The following is a 24,632-nucleotide window of genomic DNA, read 5'->3' on the forward strand; positions in this document are numbered from 1 at the left end:
GAAAACGACCTTCCCATCCAGACACAACGGAGTTTCCTGAGTTTAACACAAACGTGTCGGTATAAAGTATATAAAACCGCTTCTTTGTGAATTTCCAAACCCTAAGGCTAATCATCCAGTGATTAGGAAGAAAACCACAGCTGCTGAATTCTGGGTCGTGATTGGTCAGAAGGTGTTGAGTTATTTTCTCGAACAGCAGCTCTGTCAGCAGTGCGGGTTTATATTAACGCGCTCGTTCTGATACGTTATCGTTTCCATAGTAACGGCTGGTTCACAGGCACTCGTACAGTGGATGCTTCATATAAACGGATTAAACAACGTGCGTAGTCGTTCATATGGTTCATAATCCTTCATAATTTCCCGTTTATTTAACGTTTCTGGAAGGAGTCGCGAGTGTCGGCGCTTTGTAACGGTAAATCTGTCGCTTTAAGTTTTCTGACATCCTCAGGATAGAGGAGTTTACGCTTCTTTACGGTTTCTCGGTAACATGATGGGTTTTTTTTTGTTGTTGTTGTCTTTTTAACTTCAAGAGAGAGGAAAGAGGCTGGTGAGGGAACGACTGTTTAATGCTGCTATAACATAGACTAAGTGAGAACGTTAAATTTAACTTTAAATGGTATAAATATTCATGACACTCATGAATCATTTAAGCTGTGTGTGCACGTGTGTGTGTGTGTGTGTGTGTGTGTGTGAGAGAGAGCACGAGTGTGTAAGAGCATTTATTAAGGACCTACATAGACCCTTTAAAGACAATCAAAGATGTAATCGTTCTAGATTAAACAATATATTTCAGTTGACGGAATGAGAGGAAATGATGATAAAATAAATATTTAGCCGAGTATGTGTGTGTGTGTGTGTGTGTGTGTGTGTGTGTGTGTGTGTGTGTGAGATGAAACCGTACAATAATGTAGCCAAATATTATAGAATGAATATCACAGAGCTACATTATTAATATCCAGAATTGGTCACATCTTCAATAATAACTGACTTTATTAAAAACATGCCCCTTGTTATTATGGAAGCATTTTGAAGTAAGTGATGAATGAAAACGTCAACGGTAAACAGTTTATTGTGTAAATATTCGACCCGTTCCTACAGCCGGATTTCTGATTATCTGCTGAAGTGTGATTTTATAATATTTGCTATTTGGTCTCTGGTGTAGCCTGTTCAGGGTTTCGACTATGCCAAGCAGCATTTGGGTCAGCTGGGCGCCGATGAGGACAGCGCACCCCTTCCTCAGGCGCCGCTGCCGATCCGGGACGCCTCTCTCTCCATGGAGAAGGTCATCCGCCTGGACGGAACCAACTCCAAAAAGACGCTCAGTGGTGAAATCCGGAAAAGGTTTGGATGACACGAAGGACACTCATGTTCCCCGGGGTAGAAAAAAAAGGCAGAGTTTTATCCATCCATCCATCTTCTACACCGCTTTATCCTTCTCAGGGTCACAGGGAACCTGGAGTCTATCCCAGGGAGCATGGGGCACAAGGCGGGGTACACCCTGGACAGGGTGCCATCTCAGGGCACAATCACATACACACTCACACACTCATTCATACACTACGGACACTTTAGACACGCCAGTCAGTCTACCATGCATGTCTTTGGACTGGGGGAGGAAACCGGAGTACCCGGAGGAAACCCCCACAGCACGGGGAGAACATGCAAACTCCACACACACAGGGCCACGGCGGGAATCCAACCCCGACCCTGGAGGTGTGAGGCGAACATGCTAACTAAGCCACCGTGCGCCCGAGTTTGAGTTTATTGAAATTAAATTTTAACACTAAGTGAAAGAAGTATTATTCATAAAAGAATTTCATTAATTATTGCTTTTGTGTCCATTTAAATGCTGAATTTATCCTTGTCATGTAATTATTCCAATGCTGTTATAATCCTGACGTCTATCTGTGTGTGTTCAGTGAGAAAGCCCATGCACTGTAATGTACATGCTCAGCTCTCGCATGAACCTCCGCCGTCTTGTTGCTATGGTTTCTCCTCGCAGCAGGTTGCCAAGCGAGGACGGTTCTGCGGTCAGCGTCGAATCGGCGAGGCCCGTCTCAGTACGAGGCTCCACAGCCAAGAAAATCACGACACAGCAAAATCTCATGAAGGAGGAAAGTAAGAAGAGGACCGGTGAGAGAGAGAGAGAGCAATACACACACACACACACACACACACACACATACATACAATTGTATAGTATAGATAGTTGTGGAATCTGGAAATCTACAATCGTACTCAAAAGGAGGTCAGAGGTTAAAGATATCGTTATGAAGCTAAAACAGAAATCCAAAGGCATAAATAAACTATATATATATATATATATATATATATATATATATATATATATATGAGAAACTTTTGTGTTATAAAATTCCACAGTTCCAGCAGATTGTTCTCACACTTTGTTGCTTAGCTCCGCCCCTCCACACCTTTATTTTGGACAAATTTTGTCTAAGCAACAAGCGGATGCTAACTAGACTGTAAAAAGGGCCGTATATATGATATGTGAATAATCAACACACACAGGCGTCTCTGCACACACGAACACACCCTCTCAGAGGAAAAACAGACGCTTCCCTCGCACATAATTATCTGTCATGTAGAGTTCTCCCTCATGCTGCGTTAGTATCGCAGGGAGTGTGTACAGCACATCGTCACAGCCATATGCTGCCTCGTGTTCCTCTGCTGACACAGACTGAGTTTGACCTTACAGATACAAAGAGAGAGGAACAGCTACTAGTACATCAATAAATAAAGTGTCTTTCTTGTGTCATGTGGGCTTGATGCAGGAAGTTAATGTTAAGAAAAAGTCGTTAACGCTTTAATATACGGTCACTGGTGTATATCGGTTGTAAATAAACACACTACTGGACTGATACCCGATCCCAAAATTGTGCCGGACCATCACAGAATGTTTTTATTTTCTTTCTCATCTCATTTTTCTTACATATTTCAGACATCACAATGTCGACTACGTTTGATTCGTTTTCATTCATTTAGCTCAGTGTTGTATTAATAATTAATGCCAAAGTCGTAAACCAACTCCCGCCCGCTTTGTAGGGTGTAACATAAGGGCACTGTGTGTCCTACCTAGTGCCCTACATGAACAATAGAGCACCACGTGAGATTCAGCCTCACAGAAGAAGCATGAGTCTAGAGGTCGACCGATTGATCGGTTTTGCCAATTAATCATCACCCATAACCGATCGCTGGAACTTTCAGCTTTCGGCAAAAATCAACACCGATCGTTTTTCCCGGCTGCGTCCGTTGCGGAGGATCTGAGAAGGGTCCGTCGTCTTTATACGGTACGAGAGTGACCTCTAGAGACGAAATTAAAACTCTAATCACTGACTAATTTTGTCCTGTTATTTGAAGTGTTTTTATTTATTTTTTTATTTTTTTATTCATTTGGACATCACTGTTTTTATTGTTATTTGGAGTGTTACTTTTTGGTTCGGTTCGGATGTGTATCTTTTATTTACTTTAATATTTAATAATAGTTAATATATATAAATATTTATTTCATTAAAAAAAAAAAGTACAGTACGTTTTCACGGTACAGTCAGTGCTGTTTATTTCTGTAATAAAGTTCAGCGATATTTTACTTTGCGTGTTACGGTATGTTTTATAAACTATCGGTTGATTAATCGGTTATCAGCAGGTATGTACCGCACAACTTTATCGTTATCGGTAACATCCATTATCGGACAACCTCTACATGAGTCCTTGTATTTCGCGTGCTTTTTGAGAGCGCTGTCTATGAAATATACTGTTTAAACACCATGACATCTGAAAATATAAAACTCAGCACGAGGAGTTCATTTCTAGCAGCACACAATGAGGACAACCATCATAAACAGAGCTAAATAGAACTTTCTATGAGGCCCATAATTGATTAACACTAAGTAGGTTACTCATTTTCGTTTTGGTATCGATGTGTACAGAAAGAAAACGCAGCAGTACTCGTACTCGGTCTGAAATAATGGTATTGATGCATTCCTAGTTTAGCCAATTAATGATCTGCACCATTTGTAGCTCAGAACACAGCTCTGCTGATGTAGCCACTGTGTATGTGTGTGTGTGTGTGTGTGTGTGTTTGGCAGATCCGTATGACACCTCGTCAGGATCACTTCAGCTCATCTCTGTAAAACCGATAGCAGCACCGCCGGCGTACTCGCAACCAGCATCTTCTGACCGCAGTCAAGATTCAGCCGTCCTGAACGGCGAGGTACGCCGCCAAACACCGTTTTCAAAACTATTGGCGCCCCATGCAATGAAATTTTTGGCGCTGTTCTCTGTGGTCTGGAGAGAATAACAGTGCAGAGTCGGTCCCTGTGAAATCTGACGAGACTGATGACGTTCGTTGAGGATCTTGAGATCCTCCCTCCATTTCAAGCTCCTGCATATTCACACGTCTGACCACAGCTTTAAATCACAAAAATGATTCCATCCTGTCGATTTAGGTATACATTTAAGGTCATTGTCTTCTTGAAAGATCCATCTATGGCCAAGTCGTAACCTCATGGCAGATGCAGTCAGGTTTTTTATTGGATAAAATGTCCCGGTACTTAGCAGAAGTCATGATGACGTCGCTCGAGTCCAGAAAATCCTCAAGTGATTTTAAAAGCTTAACCCTCTTTAGAATTTTAGCTCTATGACAAAAATCCAGCATAGAACAGCATGACCAGAACGACACCAGGTCAGCTCTACCTGCAAGGTTTTGCTAGTTAAGCAGACCAACTGAACTTGTCCTAACCATCGCAAACCTTCTTGGACAAGCGTCAAATGACTGGTTTGAACGTCTTTCCACCAACTGAACTCCAACACGGTGCTGTTGATTTGTCGATTCTGATTGGTCAGAATGTGTTGATTGATCGATTTTTAAAACAATAAACTGTACATATAATAGTAGTTTTATGCCCCGGATCCCATGCAGTGAAATAACGCACCAAATGCATACCTGTTCTGGCCTCGTTTACTTAAATTAGCATTAAAAAAAAAATCCATGACACATTTCCCTCGAGTGTGTATAATTAGTCGACCGATGGGAAATCAAGACATGAGTGCTCCTCTTTCTTAATTCTTTTATTTTGTGCTTTCAGACAAACCACGTTCCCCTCCTCTGTCTCTCCTCAGGTGAATCTGGCTCTGAAGCAGAAGTCAGACATCGAGCATTACAGGAACAAGCTAAGGCTGAAAGCCAAGAGGAAAGGATACTACGACTTCCCGTCAGCCGAGGGCAAAACCAGCTCCAAGGCTACGAGACACGCGAGCGAAAAAGCCGAACGCATCCCGGCTACCCGACCCCCCAGCAGAACGCCAGAGTACGAGGACGACCGGAGCTCCACGTACGTCAAATCTCGCAGGAGGTTAGTGTGCGAACACGTCATCATTCTGTTGTGTATTTTAGAATGGAATGCTACTGGGATTGTCCAAGTGTGTTATCTTATTGGTATATATGTATATAATTCAATTCTCACTGCTGCTTCAATAGTCTAACCTGGATACTGTCGATATGTACCAAAGAGCTGTAATGAGCTATAATCATAAACATGGCCATGTGCTCATCCCAAGACTCTTATTTACAATCTGCTCATAATGAACATCCTGTAAACACACCTGGTACTTCCTGTCTTTACTCTTCTACACCTGTATACCCCTAATGATTTATAATCCCACTCTCTGGTGACACCCAGAAGAACTGGGTTCAATTTTGAGTCTCAAAATTCCTTCCTCTCGTCACTGTCACCTCTTGCTTGGTCATCAGGGATCTCAGCTGGTTTTGACACTTGCCTTTTTTATTCGCTACAATCAGAGAGGTGTGAACGCTGTTTTCTATCCTGGAGAACATATCCCTGGTTACCGCAAATGCGACCGGCTGCGTACCGACCATGCGATTGTTTCTACAGTACTTTTGTGATGCCTGGGAAGGTGTTATCGTGGATACCGATGTATAAAACTAGTCTTTCACAGGACCAGAGTGCTGTAATTAGTTCAGATTTCCAGGGCGAGCGCTTGCACTGTGAGCGTCATGAAAAACGCACTTCTCATGAAAGCCTGTCTGGTTAAAAATCTTCTTTTATACGAGGTCAGCTCCATGTTTGAAGGAATTCCTGCACAACGGCATGCCATGCATCCAAAAGAGCACTGTTCTTCCGAGCATGGGTGTAGGTACTAAAGGAAAATAGTAAAACATTAACAAATGGATAATCCTAGTGCCGACCATTTGGAATAACTGAGTGCACAAAAAGTGACGTATGGAATCGGGTTCGGAAAGAATTCTTTCCACATCCGGGGTGGCATGGTGGTACAGTTGGTAGCGTTGCTGCGTCACAGCTCCAGGGTCCCTGGTTCGATCCTGAGCTTACGTTACTGTCTGTGTGGATTTTCCAACGGTCTCCATCTTCATGTGACATTTCTGTGGGAAATTAGCATCTGCACCTTTCACATACTAATTTTTTTTACGTGATGAGGTGACTCTGGATGTCCCAAGAGTCTGTAGACTTGGCCAGACTGGTGCCGATTCATCTCGGCTACAACTGAGGTGTAGAAATGTGTACCGTAACCCCAGCATAGTCGTACGATTCAGATGTTCCTCAGATGCTACAGGTATCAAGTACTACTTTCATCTCGTTCGTTATGATCCAGACAGTCCCATCCTACGAATAAACAGCCGTCAATTCTCAAATTAAACACGCGACTTTTAAGCATCGGCTTTGGTGGCCGAGGGGTTCGAAATCGTGTCTGCCGATTTAGGCAAATCCTCTTATCAAGCTGCGAACCACAAGTGGTCCTACAGAAGCACTCTCTCTCTCACTACAGCCAATTACTGACGATTACACACTGAGCCCAAGAGTTTATCCCAAGGCCCAGTGTTTCTTAAACCCAATTAAACCCAGCTTTTCTTTTCATTTATTTCTTACTTTATTTCTTACCAATGCAAGGACATCTGGGTCAACTAATGGCTCTGGTTGCAGCCGACTGGAGGATATCTGATCCAGCTGGCGACGTGACGCCAGGCTTCTTTAGCCTCCTTTGGCTAATTTCATGCTTGTGTGCGATGTGTAATGGTGTGATGGGAAGATCTATGCTTCGTGCACATACATACGCTGATGATACAGTCAATCAGTTTTGCATATAGAAGGGAAATGAAGTGAACTGCAAGCTGGTCAGAACTGGAAAAGTGCCAAAGCACTCAATCTGGATTAATGTGTTAAGTTTCACCTTTACTGACAATCTGAAATCCCTGAACGGAAATCAAGCAGTTAGTTCTAGTGCTTTGTAGTGCCAGGCTTCACGAAATCGGTGCACACGTTGTCAGTTTCGTGCGTAACTTTATAATCCTCAGCCTGGTATTTTCAGACTGACTTCTTACAGAAAGATGTAGTTAGTGTACTTGGCTATATAATATATGTGTTGTCTTTGTTTAAAAACTCATTCAGACCCCCACTGTGACGGCACACGGTGTCGTGCTGGTATAGGAAAATAATCAACAGTAGAGTGGTGTGATGAAGCGCAGCTACTGTGACCATTCCCAAGTCGATTATTTTCCCGGAGCGTTTTATTCCTCTTATACCACAGCAGGTTGCCAACGTTTATCATTTCGATTCATTAAAGAATGACACGCTGTACTTTTTAAAAATACATTTATACTTCCATTTGATCTCGGGAACGTCTGTGAAACCGCAAAGGGTAAACTCGTGTGTCCTGAAGATGTCGGAAAGGTTACAGCTTTATATCTGACTCTGACACTGGAGACTCCTTCCATACCGTAAATGTTCAATCTTAATCTCATAGAAAGCTTCACCGTATCAGCGACTTTTTAAAAATCTGTTTACGTGGAGCGTACAAGAGTGAGTGAATGTCTGTTAAAGTCTAGGATGAGAATGATATGTCGGTGATGTCTGCGTGTATTAATTGCAGACACTCTGAGGTAAAATATCCCGAGTATCGGAGCAGACAATCTTTAAACAGCCCGAGTCCTGGGGGAACCGAGATGGACCTGCTGGTGATGAGAGAACGTCCCCGGAAAGGCATCCGCAACAGCGGCTACGACGTGAGTAATGCTAATCTGCTAATCGGCACGGTCTGTTGCATGGTTTTGGTTCTTGTAAGTCGAGCTGCTGTTTTGGCGTTTTAATGAGAGAAGATCAGACTATAAGATGTATAGGAGAGGAGGGAGTTTGGTATTTTATATCTGTTTGATGGAAGTAGTGGGTTTAAAAAAAAAAAAAAAAAAAAAGACCCAAACACTCTTTGATTATAAACATAATCAGCATTGGCGAGGAGTTAATTATTAGTTAAAAATAAACTCAATCGGAGTAGAACCAGACCCTGAATCCACACTGAAAACATCACGTAAATATCACACCAAGGCCTCAGTCAGTCCGCAGCCGACGTGTCTGAGCCGCGTTTCTGTACGCGCTACTTGCAAGAGAAAGAGCAACGGTACGCTTGGATTTGGGTTAAACTTTTTTTGAGGAGTTGGATTTACATTTCCGGCGTTTTTTTTGAGAGAGAGATCTAGAGCTAGAGCAGAATCCCCAGCTGACAGCCACGCCCCCATCCCAGCCCCGCTCCGCCCCGCCCCTAAGGAGATTGTGATTATTGCGGCCAAAAATGCTTAATTTTGCTGCATTTTCCCGCACAATTTGGGATGCAATTTGCGAGTTTTTATGTTTGTTTTTTTTTTTTTTAAATTGCAATTGCGGGAAATTCTTTCGCAGTGATGTTTGTTGGTAAATGAGACATTTCAGCCGTACTCATGTCCGACGCATGTGAATCGTAGAGGGCTTTGTCTGAATGCGCATTGTGATGATGTCACATCGCGCCTCTTGGCCCAAATCTACATCAAATCTTGCAGGGACTGACTATGGTGACTATAGGTACTTAAACAGTTTTGACAAAATGTCCTAAAGAGGTCGCTAATACAATCGACTGGATGTAAAGTCCCGACGCCCCCGCCTCTAAATTAAAAAAAGAATTTTTTTAAATAAAAACAACGCAGCAGAAGAACAGGAGATCTAGACGTCTGTAGCCAGCTGTAATTGAAAACATGACATGAGACAATAGGACAGTGAATAAGCGATATATTTCTTTCCTCATGTTGGTGTAAAATGAGTATCGCAGTGTACAAACATTTTGCTTTGCAGCTACAGATCGCACAATCGTGACATCTTTGTAGATTGTAGATGATTTTTTTTTTTTTTTTTTTTAAAGTGCAAAGTGTACAGAAAGTATGGTGGGAGGAAACGTCAACGGGACGCTAGCTGCGTGAAAATAAGAGCTCTTTGGCAGCTGGATTTGGCAGCTCTCAAACTAGGCTTATTGAAATAATGATTAAACATTAAACACTTAAAATCTCTCAAAAGAAAATTCAGCTACTCATACCTGATAACTGAATGCTGGAGTGAAATAAAACATCTACATGTACGCGGTCGGGGGGGAAAATGGCATCCCTGATCGAAACACTTGTTCAAATGGAACTGAGCCGAGTCTTGACGCGATGCGTCCGAGGAGAACTCTTAATTCAACTCTTAATAAAATGGCTGTCTTTTGCAACAGGACTCTTGTCACCCCTGTAATATCTGTTTCACTGCTGCAATATCCAGTAAAACACGTTGCAGCTGGATCTCCTGATCAGAGTAAGAGAATCCATCTGAGATTACTGCAGAACCTCGAGTCAAGCACAACCTGATTTATGAGCCCCAGCGTGCGGTGCTCCCGATTTCCTGTGACATGAGAAAGAGGGAGGAAGGGAAGGGGAAAGATGGAGGACTGAGGCAGATAAATGCAGAGAGAGATTTCACCACACACACACACACACACACACACACACACACACACCTGCAGTAGACTGCAGATGGGCTTCGTTTTTCATTACTGCACTAACTCAGCGTTTACGAGCTCAGCCCCGGCTATTAATCAGAGGAGGCGGAGCCGAGGCAAGTGATAAATAAACACAGGTCTCTCAATGCTGTTTAAGCAACAGCAGCAAAATGCACAGATCTCAAACACCAGCTCGGTGTGCATTCGTTAGGGCACGTTATTATAAACACAGAGAGATTATTAATGAAAAGCATTTAATAATGAATGTAACTAGCAGCAGTGGCACCTGGTATAAATGAGCTACCAGAGCTAATACACCTTTCAACGATTAAACACAGCAATATAAGGTTTTGCTTTTTGCAGATTATGTGCTGTTAACTCAGGTCTTAAACTGGATGATTTTTAAACTGTTTGCAAGAAACTAATGCTTAAGGAGAACAGGTGGATTATGGATTTATGCTGTAGTGTTACCAGTCCCAGCTTTAATGACTCTTCTAGGAGAAAAGGAATTGTAATGAAGGCTTCATGGCTGACATGAAAGTAGCTGAATCTGCTCTTGTTATGTATTCCGCGTGTTCGTATTGCTCATGTCTCAGACGGAGCCTGAACTCATCGAGGAGACCGATGTGGATGGTTTGGCTGCTCGCCGTCATTACGGCTATGGGCGGCAGGTCAAAGGTCACTCGGAGACGTCCACACTGAGCTCACAGCCCTCTATAGATGAAGTGCGTCAGCAGATGCATTTGCTGTTAGAAGAAGCCTTCAGCCTGGCTTCTGTAGGTCATACCTCATCCAGCAGAAGGCACCACTACAACCAGCAGCACCAGGCGATTAGCCCTTACAGCCCCGGGCCTTCTATTCCCTACACCGAGGGGCCAACTAGTGCACCTGACACCATGAACCATGCCCAAGGTGGACTGCAGTGGGTACCAGCCTATGGCCATGACCTCTATCAGTGCAGCCTGGGCAAGCCGGTAAGCTTTTAAATGACCCACAAGCTACATCCTCAGCGACCCAAGGCCTTTCAGATCAACGAAATCTATTTAGTGTACAGCATAACCAGAATGCTATGCATTACATCATCACCAAAACCCTCCTAATACATTACATCATCACCAAAACCCTCCTAATACATTACATCATCACCAAAACCCTCCTAATACATTACATCGTCACCAAAACCCTCCTAATACATTACATCGTCACAAAAACCCTCCTAATACATTACATCATCACAAAAACCTCCTAATACATTACATCATCACCCAAACCCTCCTAATACATTACATCATCACCCAAACCCTCCTAATACATTACATCATCACCCAAACCCTCCTAATACATTACATCACCACAAAAACCCTCCTAATACATTACATCATCACAAAAACCCTCTTAATGCATTACATCATCACAAAACCCTCCTAATACATTACATCATCACAAAAACCTTCCTAATGCATTACATCATCACCCAAACCCTCCTAATACATTACATCATCACAAAAACCCTCTTAATACATTACATCATCACAAAAACCTTCCTAATGCATTACATCATCACCAAAACCCTCCTAATACATTACATCATCACAAAAACCCTCTTAATACATTACATCATCACAAAAACCTTCCTAATGCATTACATCATCACCAAAACCCTCCTAATACATTACATCATCACCCAAACCCTCCTAATACATTACATCATCACAAAAACCCTCCTAATACATTAAATCATCACAAAAACCCTCCTAATACATTACGTCATCACAAAAACCCTCTTAATGCATTACATCTTCACAAAACCCTCCTAATACATTACATCACCACAAAATCCCTCCTAATACATTACATCATCACAAAAACCCTCTTAATGCATTACATCATCACCCAAACCCTCCTAATACATTACATCATCACAAAAACCCTCCTAATACATTACATCATCACAAAATCCCTCCTAATACATTACATCATCACAAAAACCTTCCTAATGCATTACATCATCACCCAAACCCTCCTAATACATTACATCACCACAAAAACCCTCCTAATGCATTACATCATCACAAAACCCTCCTAATACATTACATCACCACAAAATCCCTCCTAATACATTACATCATCACAAAAACCCTCTTAATGCATTACATCATCACCCAAACCCTCCTAATACATTACATCATCACAAAAACCCTCCTAATACATTACATCATCACAAAAACCCTCCTAATACATTACATCATCACCCAAACCCTCCTAATACATTACATCATCACCCAAACCCTCCTAATGCATTACATCATCACAAAAACCCTCCTAATACATTACATCATCACAAAAACCCTCCTAATACATTACATCACCACAAAATCCCTCCTAATACATTACATCGTCACAAAAACCCTCCTAATACATTACATCATCACCCAAACCCTCCTAATACATTACATCATCACCCAAACCCTCCTAATACATTACATCATCACCAAAACCCTCCTAATACATTACATCATCACAAAAACCCTCCTAATACATTACATCACCACAAAATCCCTCCTAATACACTACATCATCACAAAAACCCTCTTAATGCATTACATCATCACAAAAACCCTCCTAATACATTACATCATCACAAAAACCCTCCTAATGCATTACATCATCACAAAAACCCTCCTAATACATTAAATCATCACCCAAACCCTCCTAATGCATTACATCATCACAAAAACCCTCCTAATGCATTACATCATCACAAAAACCCTCCTAATACATTACATCATCACAAAAACCCTCCTAATACATTACATCATCACAAAAACCTCCTAATACATTACATCACAAAAACCCTCTTTATACATTACATCATCACAAAAACCCTCCTAATACATTACATCATCACAAAAACCCTCTTTATACATTACATCATCACAAAAACCCTCCTAATACATCATCACAAAAACCCTCCTAATACATTACATCATCACAAAAACCCTCTTTATACATTACATCATCACAGAACCCCCCCCCCCCCAATACATTACATCATCAACTAAACCCTTCCCAATACATTATGCTGTACCCATTTGACTCCTAGTTTAAATGCACGTGATTAATATCTAATCAGAATCCAAACCAGACACAAGACATGTAAAAGGTGTAAACTAGCTTCCACACACACACACACACACACACACACACACAAACATGCTCTTATATCAGCACTAGACTGGTTTCAGCAAGGTGTTTGTTAGTTATCTGTATGTGTGTCTCTAATGGTGCTGATGTTCACTGCCCTGTTCAGACCTTCAGGTTTACTCAGCTGCCAGAGATGGTCACGGACTCTCCTCCTCCTGTCCCTCCCAGAACAGGCCCAGCGCCCAGGAGCTCACTGCGGAGGTGCGAGCATCAAGTCCAATGCTAAATTCACAGACTGTCAGTGTGGATGTGTAGAAGCTCAAAGATTTCTGTTGCTACTCTGCCATCTAGTGGTGAATACAAGTCAATGCATGTTGTAAATTTCCTCAGGTCTTCCTCGGATCTCGGCCCAAAAGCTCACAGCTCTGAATCATCGCTGCCAGACATGCCGAGTCAGCAGGGCAGCAGAGGGCCACTCCCACCTGTCACCACCGAGCCTGTACCCAACCACTCAGGTGTCTGTGTGTGTGTGTGTGTGATATACACACACATCACCTGTCTGAATGCTAATGTTTATGTATTCTTTACTACATAAATCTGAAGAGTTCTCTCTTTATGTGCTTTCATTTATATCACATTCTTGTTTAAAAAAAAAAAAAAAAAAGTAACTTAATTTCAAGTAACTTGATTAAAGCACTTAAACTTAAACAAACGTAAATGTCCTTAACATTCAATTTAAGATTACAAAGATAAATTTGTAACATGAATTAATCTGGAATTGCTAAGAGTTAAGAAGATAAAATATGTTACCGTGTAGTATACAGTAATGTACATGAAATGTTATAACATTAATGCAAGCTCTTTATAGCTGATTATTATGAATAATAATAATAATAATAATAATAATAATAATAATAATAATAATTATTATTATTATTATCTTTAAACCTGCCAACTCACTCATTGTTCTGAGGACAATAAGTAAGTACTTATTATGTACAGCAATACTGTATATAAAATTTCAATATATACATTCTTATAGACTATTAAAGCCACTCCTAAGAGAGAATGCAGAATGTAGAAAAAAAATTATACAAACAAAAAATAAAAACAGAGAGAAAGGAGAAAGAAAATAACAAAATGTAGTACAATAAACATGGAGTGCATGCACACGTAAACAAATAAACAAAAAAACAATCTGACTAAAACAGAAATGAGTACACAGGAAAATAAAATAGAAATAAATAAGATAAATACACATAAATATAATATACGAGAGAAAAGGATGAACACATGGGCGATAAAACCCCCCAATACAGCCGGGAGGAAAATTCTAGCGTATGGAAGAACCCGAGTGTCAGAAACGACACGTGACAGGTGATGAGTTATTAGCAGTGCTGAAATGTCATTTGACGTGTCTCACAGGAAACCCGATGACTGCTGTGTACGCCATCCCAGCCAGCAGGCCAGGCTACCCCGGCTACTTCATCTCCACTCCTCCTTCGTCCTATCACAGTCCCTCGTGGATGTCGTATCCCCCAGAGCCCGAGGACGTGTCCCAATCGTGGACCGATTCCGTAAGAGACTCCTTCACACCCCTACGGTCTCACGTGGAAAAGTCCTGATACATAACTGAGCTGTAATCCTCGCTGTGGTGTTCAGAGCATTACGTAAATCCTTCATGACACCTAGCACAAACAATTATATAACAATTATATTATTATATATTTACAGTTATATAATATAACATGACTCTTGAATAGAGTGATATGATGATGATATAATACTGAGATTGTGATAAATTATGTCACAATACATTTTTCTGAGGTATTATTATATCTTTTTATAACTTTTATTTATTTATTTATTTATTTTTAAAAGGAGCCTGATTATAAATAAAAAGGATTATTATTATTATTATTTTTAAATGCGCCTCTTTTCCTACTGTTATATTGCCCATCCCTACACCAGAAGTGCTCTGAGCGCCACAGTCAGTGGACATGGAAGGAATAAGGAATACATCATTTGGAAACATGCTGCTGTAGGAAAATAATCAACGTGTGATGAAGCAGATTTATCCAGTTTCTTTTCCCCGAGTGTTTTATTCCTCTTATACCACAGCAATTTGACAACAACGACATTTTAAAAAATGTATTAAACAGCAATACGTTGTAGCTTTTGTACGTTCATAGTTACATTTAATGTTGTAACGTAGTGTAAGTCATATTTAATGTTATTTCTTGTGTTGGAGCAGCTATAAACGGTCATTCCTTCACTCTTTTTTTTTCTCTCTTAAAATTAATAAGACAAAATCAAAAAAAAAAAAAATAAAAAAAAAAAACGCCGCTTTTGTCATGTTACAGAGAAACTGCGAAGAAGCGTAAACTCCTCTGTCGGAAACATTTTAAGAAAGTTTGATGTGAAAACTTTGCTAAAGCGACGATTTCTGTTTCAGGTTCCGTTGCCAGGATACGCAGAAGCTTTTCCGAACCCGCGTTACCCTCGAGGAAGTCCTTTCCCGTGGAACCCCAGCCAGGCGGTGTCTCCTCCTCAGGTGGAACCCGATCAGCCGTTCTCTCTGTCTGCCGAACCCGCGGACGTGATCACCCCCATCACGCTCTCCACCTCGGCTCTGGTCCAGGCTATCCGCGACGAGGTCGCCAAGCTGGCCAAAAAGCAAGCGGACATGTTTGAGTTCCAGGTCTAGAGCTCCCCCTGCAGAACTGGAACACAAACTGCACTCTGGAGCTCTGGAGCTCTGGAGCTCTCTTCCTGCTGACTTTTGGTTACAGCCAAGCTCCTGAATTTTACTGGAAACTTCCACTCCTTAAAGGAACTTAAAGGTGTATGTGTTTTATGAAAAGCCTGCGTGTTTATACAGCTTTGTCTCTTTTCCTACACCGGCGTTATATTTTAGCATCAAGTAAAGCTTTTGGATAAAAGATAAAAGATATCAAATCCATCGCTACTTTCATATTTAACTCTAACTGCAGACAAACAGGAATGATGAATGATGACGGTTATGAAAAAATCTTCAACATTAAAGTTTTTTTTTTTGTTTGTTTGTTTCCGCCATGCACAACTCCATCCATGACTGCGTCCTCGGGTGTGATACATGTAGGGAATAAACTACTGGCATGGTGTGATGAAGCGGAGTTACTGTTATCCAGTTAATTATTCGTGTTTTTTTTATTTTTTTTTTTTATTCCTCACTGTGATTTGCCAACAATTTTACAATTTCCGTTCTGGAATGTCGGTGAAACGAGTGAGTTCCTGTTCTCACTTACGTTATAGCAGCTATAAACACTCCTTCCCTCACCATCCCTCTCTTTATTCCCTCTCTTAAAGTTAATAAGACAAAAACCCCCACACATACAGTATCGTCACGTTACGGAAAACGCGTAAACGGCTTTACTTTTGACTCTGAGTCTCCGAGCACTGACACTGGAGACTCCTTCCATGAATGTTAAATGAATGTCTCCGTACAGAAAACATCACCGTATGAACAGCGTCTGCCGTACGAGTCTCCGTGAATGAGCTGTTACTATAGAAACGGTGACGTATTAGAACGAGCGCGTTATATTAATATAAACCTGCGCTACTGTCAAAGCTGCTGTTAGAGAAAATTAATCAACACCTTCTGACCCAATCACCATCCAGAACTCAGCAGCGCTGGGATGTATTTGTGTTTATGCATATAATATTGTGAAATGCTCTTTATAGCTGATTATTATGAATGACAACAACAACAACAACAACAACAACAATAATAATAATAATAATAATAATAATAAGCGAGCAATATGTAAATTTACAGTGGACTATTAAACTATGGGTTAGGAAGTGGAAACAAAGAATAAACAAATAATTAAAGGAGAGAAAAGTGAGAGAAATATTATTATTATTATTATTATTATTATTATTATCTTTTAATATGAGCACTTGGCCAGTGATTATTCTGTTAAATAAAAAAAAAAAACTAACTAAAAAAGCACCATTTTACAGAATAATTAGCGGTAATGGTGTAATAATTGCTGCTCCTTTTTACATTTTTTATTTTCTATGCTTTTCTGACCCCTTTATTTTTTTTTCTCACAATTTCTGTATTTGGAAACAGGAACTCAATCATAACCGGTGTGTAATAATATTTTTTTCTTATCCACCTCTTTAAAAAAAAAAAAAAAAAAACCAAACAAAAACCCTACGAGACGGTTGTCCTCTTTTCATTTTATTTTCTTTCATTGATCCATTAATGTGGATTTATCCTTATGTTCATTTTCCTTTATCTTTGAAGAGCTTCAGCGCCAAAACCAAAACATGTTATTGGAAGTGACTTTAAATATTGCCGACTGAAACCGGGACGTTTTTCTTTGCATTTAAAAAAAAAGAAAAAAAAAAAGTACTTAAATTACAGTCGAATAAACACAATGACGGAACATTCATGCTGTTTCCATGGGAAGAAGAAATAAAATTGTGGATGGAATTGTGGATGTCTCTGCGAATGAGTCTGAATGAATCAATCTCTCGATCTACGGTTGAATGCAAAAGTTAGTGTACCCCTACTTAAAAAAAATTATTTAATGCAGGTGAGGGAACACTACACTACACACGTTCGCTCTTTATTACAATCAATAAAATGGTAAAAGGTGTACGTTAGAGCTCTGACTACAGACGTTAACACCCCTACTCTGGGGAAAAAACGAAATAAAATCATTAGACTTGACTGCGAGTTAGATTATACACACATTCCATCAATATTATCGATCTGTCCATCCAATTGTCTGTCTATCTATCTGTCTGTCTACCTATCTATCTGTCTCTGTCTGTCCATCCACTTGTCTATCTATGTCTGTCTATCTATCTATCTATCCACTTGTTTATCTATCTATCTATCTATCTATCCATCCACTTGTCTATCTATCTATCTATCCACTTGTCTGTCTGATTGTCTATTTATCTATCTATCCATCCACTTGTCTATCTATCTATCTATCTATCCACTTGTCTGTCTGTCTGTCTGTCTATCTATCTATCCATCCACTTGTCTGTCTATCTATCTATCCACTTGTTTATCTATCTCTATCTATCTATCTATCTATCCATCCACTTGTTTATCTATCTATCTATCTATCTATCTATCCATCCACTTGTCTGTCTATCTATCGATCCACTTGTTTCTCTATCTCTATCTATCTATCTATCCATCCACTTGTCTGTCTATCTATCTATCCACTTGTTTATCTATCTCTATCTATCTATCTATCTATCTATCTATCCACTTGTCTGTCTGTCTGTCTATCTATCTCTATCCATCCACTTGTCTGTCTATCTCTATCTATTTATCTATCTATCTATCCACTTGTCTGTCTGTCTGTCTATTTATCTATCTATCCATCCACTTGTCTGTCTATCTATCTATCTATCCACTTGTCTGTCTGTCTGTCTATCTATCTATCCATCCACTTGTCTATCTATCTATCCACTTGTTTATCTATCTATCTATCCATCCACTTGTCTGTCTATATCTATCTATCTATCTATCTATCTTATTTAATCTACTTGGAAGTAATTACAAATTTTATGCCACAATAACACTTTTATTCACATTTCTTTTAATTGACCGCCTCTCCTGAAATAATCCCGTCTCTGTTTCACTGCACATTAACTCCAGAAAAATTCTGCAAACAAAACAGATATTTGTGTTAACGTCTATGCAAGAACTTCTTTTTTTATGCTTTAATAATTATAATGGCATTTCTACGTGTAAATAAAATGTTTTTCTGGTTTGGTTTTTCAGTACCAGAACCAAAATATTTTAGTGGAAGCGTTATTGCAAATCTAAAATGCAGTAAATACCAGATTATCAGCTAAATACACATGCAAATGAACCGCTTTAAATAAATCAATTAATAATAATAATAATAATGATATTTAATAACAATAATACCATTTTTACGTCTGGTATGTGCATATATGGTCACATGTCAGGTTTATATATGGGTTTATTATACACTGCCTGCCACTAACCTCACTTCAGGGTGAGATCTGTAACTAAAAATGGATAAGAATTTGCATGAGCAAACTTGTATACAGTGTTGTCCGCTAATATTGGCACCCTTTATTGTTTAACCTTTTGATCTTTTGTTAAAAAAATTCACAAAAATACTCTGCTCTCATGGATATCGAAGAATTGCAGCCAAAACACGGGTTTATCCCAAAAAAGATATCTTTGTTAAATATAGGTGTGGAACAATGATTGACACCACTATGAATTCATATAAGAAAAATATATGTGAAGTATATTCCCATTGATATTTTACTTTTTTTTTTAGTACACCTGGGTGACTAGGAACAGGAAATTGTTCAACCATGACTTCCTGTTTCACAGGGGTATAAATATGAGGTAACACACAGGCCAAGTTCCCTTAGTCATTCATAACAATGGGTAAGAGCGAGGAATATAGCTGTGATGTGCGGCAAAAGGTTGTTGAGCTTCACACAATGGGGCGTGTCTATAAGAAAATAGCACAAGCATTGAAAATGTCCATTTCCACCATCAGGGCAATAATTAAGAAGTTCCAGTCGACTGGAAATGTCATGAATCGACCTGGAATTGGACGTGTGTCTATATCGTCTCAACGCACTGTGAAGAGGACGGTTCGAGTGGATAAAAATCTCCAAGGATCACAGCTGGAGAACTGCAGATGTTAGTTGTGTCTTGAGGTCAGAAAGTCTCCAAAACTACAATCTGAAGTCACCTACATCACCACAAGTTGTTTGGAAGGGTTTCAAGAAAAAAAGCCTCTACTCTCATCCAAAAACAAACTCGAGCATCTTCAGCATGCCAGACTCTACTGGAACTTCAAATGGGATCGGGTTCTACGGTCAGATGAAACCAGAATAGAGCTTTTTGGTAATAAACACCAGAGGTGGTTTTGGAGCACACAGAGAGGTAGTCATATAGAAAATTACCTCATGCCCACGGTTAAATATGGAGGTGGATCTTTAATGTTTTGGGGCTGTTTTTCTGCCAGAGGACCTGGACATTTTGTTAGGATACATGGCATCATGGACTCTATCAAATATCAACAGATATTAAATGAAAACCTGACTGCCTCTGACTGAAAGCTTCAAATGGGCCGTGGTTGGATCTTCCAGCAGGACAATGATCCAAAACATCATCAAAATCAACACAAAAACGGTTTACTGACCACAACATCAAGGTCCTGCCCTGACCATCCCAGTCCCCTGACCTGAACCCCATAGAAAACCTGTGGGGTGAACTGAAGAGGAGAGTCCACCAGCGTGGACCTCGAAATGTGAAGGATCTGGAGAGGTTCTGTATGGAGGAACGCTCTCAGATCCCTCGCCATGTGTTCTCCAACCTCATCAGGCGTTATAGGAGAAGACTCAGAGCTGTTATCTTGGCAAAGGGAGCTAGCACAAAGTAATGACTAAAAGGGTGCCAATAATTGTTCCACACCAGATTTTTTAAATTATTATTATTTTTTTTTTTTACATAAAACCTGTGTTGTGTTTGCAAGTGTTTGAGATCCATGACAGCAGAGTATTTTTGTGAATTTTTTTGAACAAACGATCAAAAGTTGAAACAATAAAGACAGCCTTCTTTGCTCATATTTTCCAAGGGTGCCAATATTACTGGAGGGCTCTGTAGATTATTTTTTTTTTAAAAAAACAAGAAAAAACAAAAGCTTACAGTTTCACAGTTTTTGCACCGCTTTCGTCTGCTATCTCGGGTCCTCGGATCCTATCAGCTGTTCCAGCTCCAGCGTTTTAAGTTTGATGTTAAGCTCGCACACGTCGTCGTCCGTCTCGCTGCGCGCGCCCTGCGGCTCCTCTGCGCGTGCACCGTAGAACTCCAGTGGCTCGAACTGCCCCGCTACCGGAGTGCGCGTGCTCGTGCTCGTACTCGGCGACGGCTTCGGACCGTCACGCTGATCCGAGAACCGCGGCGTCTGGAAGTTTCTCTCGGGGTTCGGCGGCTCGTGAACGGGCGGAAAATCCCGCGGCTGCTTCGGATCCATCCCCAATTCGCTCGTTATTCGGTACCGTGAGGAATGAGCTGTATTTCTGTCCGGCCTCAGACCGTTTTTATTTAAAAAAAACAAACAACAATAAACAAAAACTTGAATATGAGCGTGACGTAACAACCACAGGTGCCGTCACTCCAACTGCGCATGCGTAGCAAAAAATTAACGAAATAAATTATTAGGCTATATTTGTTAAATAAATTTAACAATTTACCTCTAAAACTCCGCCCACTGAAGGAACCACGAGATAAATGTTTGACATAGAACCCTGTATCAGAGAAGGTTCCATTTAGAACCTGTTTAGGAAGCTCAAAACTTCACCATATCAACACTTTATACGTGTTTTTATGGACACCAGATTAGCTGTTACTATAGAAACGATAAAATATTAGTGTTAGCGAGCACGTTAATATAAACCTGTTGTTTATGCTACAGCGAGAACTACTCCCAGAGCCGGACGCTTAAATAAAATTAATCCACGTCTTCTGACTACATCTTCTGTCCTTGAGAATTCAACCACACTGTGGTATACGGGAATTATTTGTTTGTTTGTTTGTTTGTTTGTTTGTTTACATTCGTATTTCGGCCACGTCTTTAGATCTGACTCCACCTGCTGCACCCATCTTAGCCTTATCTTTTGAAACACTGGTACGAATGCGAATAAAGGAAGGTGTTTGGATTTTATTTGACTTCATACTTGTAACCTTGAGTCATGTTTTCTGTAAAGAGATGTTTATGTAGGCTAACGTTTTGCGGAAGGAGTCTCCAGTGTCAGGGCGTTCGTAACAGTCGGAGGTGAGGCTGTTTTCACTTTATGGTTTCTTGGTAAGATGGCTGCTGTACTGTACATGGATCGATTCTCCGATGGTAATCATGTTGCTGTCCTGCGTTGAGGTGGAGAACAGCTGATCGTGCTGGATGTCAGGTCTGATATGATGTTTATCACACAGATGTGACTGATCCGGCGGATAATTGTAGAGAAAGTTGCATGCGCTAATTCTTTCTCGCTGTAATAGCTGTGATTTGTCACTGTTTGAATAAGACTGTGTCCTGATCGTGTCCTTGTTGTGGAACCTAGCGAGAGAGCTGGACAGGACGAGCTAACATCGAGTGTTTCTCACTCAGCAGGTGCCATTTTCCTGCCTGACTTTTATCCGTCCTTCTCAGCTGGCGTATAGTTTTTAGAAACAACTCTAGATTGTCCGTTCGGCGAGGGTTTCTAAATCGCTTAGAAAATTGCACCGAGAGAAAGGCAGCTTTTGGAGCAGCTGTACTGAATGATAAATTGCAGAAATGGGATATTTATTCCTTTTTCAACCTTGTGAGTCAGGAACTCTTCATTACTACCTGAAAACCACACTTACTTTAAAACAATATTGTAATCAGCGAAAACACGGAGTCTTCTCGAGCCTCCTCAGCAAATAAACACTTCAGTTTTGTGCAGTAGTTGTTTGTTTGTTTGTTTTGCAGCCAGTGACTTGGATCTCTGGAATTAATAGGTGTAGTTAGAAGCTAACTCTAGCAATCGAGCTAAAATATAGTGTTCCACCCTGTCAAAATGTCTAGCATGAAACAGACAGTGCTAGCACACTAGCTAAAACCCCCAAAACAAGGCTTTTTTACTTCTTAATATTTGTACAAATCTCTCTCTCTCTCTCTCTCTCTCTCTCTCTCGCTCTCTCTCATCAATCGAATGGACTCCTGCACATTTTATTTACATTTCAGTTTCAAGCAAATGGTAATTCTAATGGTCTGCACTTATATAGCGCCTTTTTTTTTTTTTAACCTTAGCGGTTCTACAAAGCGCTTTACACTGGTTCTCATTCACACACACACACACACCAATGGTAGCAGAGATGCCACACGAGACACTAACTTGCCATCGGGAGCAACGTGCGGTTCAGCGTCTTGCCCAAGGACACTTCGGCATGTGGAGTCACGTGGGCCGGGAATCGGACCGCCGACCCTACGATTAGCGGACAACCCGCTCTAGCACCTGATCCACAGCCGCCCAAATGATCATATTCATTCGTTTAAAAAAAACTTCCATGAACATCATCTTTTTACATTTTAATACACGACGAAGATTTCAGCACATGATCTATACTTTCACTTAAATATAACTGCGCAGTACTTTTCTCCGACGCTGCCTACATGCAGTCTCCTCGCCAGCTCTCTCGGCCCCGTGTCGTCATTACAGATTTACCTCTGTGTTACACAGCTCTGTTATAGTCCATGCACGGATTATTTTCCTGCTGTGATTCAGCTGTAATGACTTTCAATGCAACGGCACAATTGATACACCAATATCTGTGCTATGCCCTGAGGCCTACATTCCCATATCCCTTACTGTTTTTTCTGCTAATCCCTTTCTGCTCGTCTACACGCTCTTACACTAACCTTGTGCCGACCTTGTGGTTTGTGTACCTCAGCATTTTACAATATTATGTAGCATTGATTAATGGATGTAATGGTATTTTATCATGGAGAAGTCGTTAGGCAGTGTTTTTAGTTTTATGTTGATGAAACATCTCATTTTAACTGTACAGCGGTTTTAGACTGTGTTAAAAAAAATACACACACACACACACACACACACACACACACAGTGGTGCATGAAAATTTCTACATTTCTGCATAAATATGATCTAAAACAACATACATTTTTCACACAAGTCCTAAAAGTAGATAAAGAGAACCCAATTAAATTAATGAGACAAAAATATTATAGGAAATGATCCAATATTACATATCTCTGAGTTGCAAAAGTATGTGCACCTTTGCTTTCAGTATGTGGTGTGAGCTCCTTGTGCAGTAATAGCTGCAGATAAACGTTTGGGGTAACTGGTGATCGGTCCTGCACATCGGCTCGGAGGAGTTTTATCCCGTTCCTCAGTACAGAACAGCTTCGACTCTGGGATGTTGGTGGGTTTCCTCACATGAACTGCTCGCTTCAGGTTCTTCCACAACGTCTCTATTGGATTAAGGTCAGGACTTTGACTTGCCCATTCCAAAACATTAACTTTATTCTTCTTTAACCGTTCTTTGGTAGAACGACTCGTGTGTTTAGAATCGTTGTCTTGCTGCATGACTCACTTTCTCTTCAGATTCAGTTGGACAGATGACATTCTCCTTTAGAATTTGTTGGCATCATTCAGAATTCATTGTTCCATCAACGATGGCGAGTCATCTTGACCCTGATGCAGCAAAACAGCCCCAAAACATGATACTACCTCCACCATGTTTCACAGATGAGATAAGGGTCTTATGCAGGAATGCCGTGTTTTCCTTTCTCCAAACATAACGCTTCTCATTTAAACCAAAAATTCTATTTTGGTCTCATCCGTCCACAAAACATTTTTCCAAGAGCCGTCTGGCTCGTCCACATGACCTTTAATGAACTGCAGAAGAGCAGCAATGTTCTTTTTGGAGAGCGGTGACTTTCTCCTTGCAGCCCTGCCACACACACCGTTGTTGTTCAGTGTTCTCCTGATGGTGGACTCATGAACATTAACATTACCCAATGTGAGAGAGGCCTTTAGTTGCTTGGAAGTTACCCTGGATTCCTTTGTGACCTCGTGGACTATTACACGTCTTGCTCTTGGA

At 40.6% G+C, this 24,632-nt stretch overlaps 1 protein-coding gene and 1 long non-coding RNA gene across 2 annotated transcripts in view; one reads left to right on the top strand and one right to left on the bottom strand.

The window, feature by feature from the left end:
* Positions 1–15,687, top strand: part of kiaa1549lb (KIAA1549-like b) — a 30,741-nt gene extending 15,054 nt beyond the window's left edge. Inside the window, exons 11-20 of the mRNA XM_053622484.1 lie at positions 1,163–1,341; positions 2,003–2,133; positions 4,107–4,231; positions 5,140–5,372; positions 7,927–8,059; positions 10,428–10,805; positions 13,142–13,236; positions 13,366–13,490; positions 14,401–14,552; positions 15,431–15,687. Coding sequence (XP_053478459.1) covers positions 1,163–1,341; positions 2,003–2,133; positions 4,107–4,231; positions 5,140–5,372; positions 7,927–8,059; positions 10,428–10,805; positions 13,142–13,236; positions 13,366–13,490; positions 14,401–14,552; positions 15,431–15,682 — 1,803 coding nt within the window. The 3' untranslated portion in view covers positions 15,683–15,687. The remainder of the gene's footprint in view (positions 1–1,162; positions 1,342–2,002; positions 2,134–4,106; positions 4,232–5,139; positions 5,373–7,926; positions 8,060–10,427; positions 10,806–13,141; positions 13,237–13,365; positions 13,491–14,400; positions 14,553–15,430) is intronic.
* Positions 15,688–18,530: 2,843 nt separating this feature from the next.
* Positions 18,531–21,848, bottom strand: LOC128606395 (uncharacterized). The gene is made up of 3 exons (XR_008385671.1): positions 21,444–21,848; positions 20,693–21,294; positions 18,531–18,653 (listed from the first exon to the last, which is right to left on the bottom strand). It is a non-coding gene; the product is annotated as an uncharacterized LOC128606395 (long non-coding RNA).
* Between the last annotated feature and the right edge of the window lie 2,784 nt (positions 21,849–24,632).

The sequence above is a fragment of the Ictalurus furcatus genome, chromosome 4 (genome assembly GCF_023375685.1).
Source record: "Ictalurus furcatus strain D&B chromosome 4, Billie_1.0, whole genome shotgun sequence".
In the NCBI taxonomy this organism is placed as follows: domain Eukaryota; kingdom Metazoa; phylum Chordata; class Actinopteri; order Siluriformes; family Ictaluridae; genus Ictalurus; species Ictalurus furcatus.